The 3,122-nt window shown below is 38.3% G+C and overlaps 1 protein-coding gene across 1 annotated transcript in view; it reads right to left on the reverse strand.

Moving 5' to 3' along the window:
• The window catches only part of SKIV2L2 (superkiller viralicidic activity 2-like 2 (S. cerevisiae)), a gene marked incomplete at both ends in the record, with an annotated part of 39,873 nt that overhangs the window by 33,794 nt on the left and 2,957 nt on the right, over positions 1-3,122 (reverse strand). The window contains 3 exons of the mRNA XM_008936867.1: positions 480-654; positions 1,497-1,609; positions 2,088-2,150. Of these exons, the coding sequence (XP_008935115.1) occupies positions 480-654; positions 1,497-1,609; positions 2,088-2,150 (351 nt within the window). The remainder of the gene's footprint in view (positions 1-479; positions 655-1,496; positions 1,610-2,087; positions 2,151-3,122) is intronic.

The following is a 3,122-nucleotide window of genomic DNA, read 5'->3' on the forward strand; positions in this document are numbered from 1 at the left end:
CGTGTCAGCAGTAAACTTGCTGAGAAGACACTCTGCCATCATCCAGGTCATTAATGAAGATGTTGAGCAGGACTGGACCCAGCACTGATCCCTGGGGGACTCCACTAGTTAGAGGTCTCTAGCTGGACTTGGCACCATTGATCACCACTCTTTGGGCTCTATTATGTAGTCAATTCTTAACCCATCTCACTGCCTGTTCCTCTGGCTCGTATTTTCTGAGCTTGCTCACAAGGATGTTTTGGGGGATTGTGTCAAACGCCTTGCTAAGGTCAAGCTGGACTACATCAACCGCTCTCCCTGCCTCTACCCATTAATAATCAAAACTTAAAACACTAAAGAGAGGCGTAATAAACTTTATTACATTTTCTATTTTCACATGGGCTTATTATGATAACTGTATTCTTTTAATATCAGATCTTCTCAGTCAAAAAAGGGTAGAAGAAAAGACAGACATATCAAGAGTTGATGTATGATCTTACCTCAGTTGTCATTACCAGACAAGAAGCTGTAGGATTAATAGTGACGTCTCCAGTCATCAAACCAACATCCTGAAATTCTTCATACATCTCACGGTACTTCTGATTACTCAAGGCTTTAATTGGACTCGTAAATATCACACGCTGCTTCTCCCTCAGAGCCAGGGCAATTGCATACCTGTATTCAAACATGGCACATACTAAAGTTCTCACAAAGACAGTCAGTGCCCACTACTTTCCTCCATCTACTGCTTAAAAAATAAAACAAAATATGCAATTCAGAACACCAGTAGAATAATACAAAGCATTTCTTAGCTAGATTATGATGTTCAGTGCAAGCTTACCTCAACTATGCATGACCCTTCGGAGAATAGCAGATCACTGACAACAAGTTAACTGGTTTTCACAGACATCAGAACACATCTAGTTTAATCTAAAACCATAACTGTCACTATCTCATGACAGTCTATTATTTTTTCTAGTATATCTACATGTACATCTCACTTCTCACCTCAGGTCAGCAAAGCAACTCCCCTGTTAGACTAAAAAACAAACCATACGCTAACAAAAACCTAACAAAAACCATACACTATCACTTAAATGTTTCTTTCCTGATAAACACCAGGTTGCAAATTAAATCAAACCAGTGCTTCTGACAAAACACAAAAAAAACTCCTTATTCGTTTCAGCTAGGGGCAAGGAAACAAATTTTTTTTTCTAAGTTCAGGCAAATCTGTACTGCAAAAGCTTTCTTTCCAATCTATACAGTAACATCTCAACAAAACCAGATTGCTTAAAAATTAAAGGAAAGCTTAAATATGAAACAAGCTTTTCACTACCCACTACACAAGACGAAAGAAGTAATTTTTAAATTCCAGAGTAGTCAATTCAGTTCCAACACTGATGGTCCAAATGTTGTGTCAAGAAACTGAGACACAATAGCTACTGATAGTTGAGAACAAAATGACATGACAAACATCACACCATTCTCTTATTTGAGCCTGTCAAAAAATTACTTACTCTGCACAAACAGTTTTACCAGCTGACGTATGAGCCGACACTAACACAGACTGGTTATTATCTACACAAAGAATTGCTTCTCTCTGAAAGGCATCCAGAATAAATGGATATTCCTAAAACAAAAGAAAATTAAAACATTATTTTTTACAGACTGTTACTTACATCTAATTTTTTGACTCACCCAGTGTGCCAATTATGGACAGAAATGAAATCCTGTAGATACTTATAGCTTCAACTGAAGCTAATCCAGTCTTTTGCAATGACACTGTATTTAAGTAATTTCATCTAATATAACAGCAAAGATGTTTGTTTATGCTAATTTAGGAAGGGAAACTACGGTGTACAACTAAATCCACCACCTGATGTTGTAGAATAGAACTGAAACCCCAACAGCTTACACACTCCATTCCACCACATCATTTTACTCTACCAAATTCAAAATACAGAACACCAATTCTACTTACGACAGGCCATCTTTTCAAGACATCCTTTCCCAAGCCTGACTAACAAAGTACATAATTTTCCCCCTCTCGCCTCATCTACTGCCTAAAGCACATGCAAAAAGAAAAATAAATGCCATCTATCACATACCTTTGCAGCTTTTCCAGTCCTTGGCTTCAGACCTGTGAACTCTTCATCTGCTGGAAGTGCAACCTATAAAATACATTTTAAATAAAAACAGTTGCAGAATTCTCAGTGCCTACTACACTGTCATGGCAAGCTATGAAAAACTGGGACAGGAGACATAAAGTGGGTGAAAACAAATCCAAATTTCTATTATCCTGTTTCTATAAGCTCATGGCTCAAGGCTTCCCTCCTTCCTCTCAGAGATTTTCAACCAATATCCCTACCCTCCTGACCAACAATGTTCCTTCTCTCACTTCTCTTACACTCCCTGCCGCCTTGTGTGAAATAGTTCTGCTTCGCCTGCCTTGGAATCTTGACAACATCTTCAGGTCAAGACAGAGTCATGGCTCCTGGCCAATCTAAGTGTCCAGCAGTTCACTGAATTTTTTCAGTATTAATACTTCCGATATTTCATATTTTACCTATATCAAATTAACACAATTTAAAAATAGATAGTTTTCAATATCCTGCTTTTACACAACAAAAAACAAAATTCCCTTTTTAGCAAAATGTAATTTTCAACAGTAATCAAGCAAGCCTTTCGTTTTTGAACCAGAGCAGCAAAATATTTCAATGCACTGCTGCACCCTTAGATTTCAGTATGAACACTGACCTCTTTTAACAACCAGCAGCTCTTCCTCTCCAACAACTGTGCTCAGAATGCACTTGATACCTCTCAGATATGGAAGCCTATCAATATCACTGACTTTTTCACAATCACTCATTTTATTGCAAGTATCATTCAACCTGCTTCTGGCAGCATAACCTATTAGCTTTTCAAGTGTGTTTTATGCATGCTAATTGCCAGATACAGACCTCAAATGCATTACAAGCCTGTTCTACCTTAAATGTAAAAGGAAATAATGTTTCTGCTTGAAAGCAGGGAAATTCTACAGAAGGATCTGGACAGGTTGGATCAATGAGCGGAGACCAACTGTATGAGGTCCAACAGGGCCAAGTGCTGGGTCCTGCACTTGGGTCACAAAAACCCCAGGAAGA

This window comes from Merops nubicus, unplaced genomic scaffold (assembly GCF_000691845.1).
Source record: "Merops nubicus isolate BGI_N331 unplaced genomic scaffold, ASM69184v1 scaffold1393, whole genome shotgun sequence".
NCBI classification, from domain to species: Eukaryota; Metazoa; Chordata; class Aves; order Coraciiformes; family Meropidae; genus Merops; species Merops nubicus.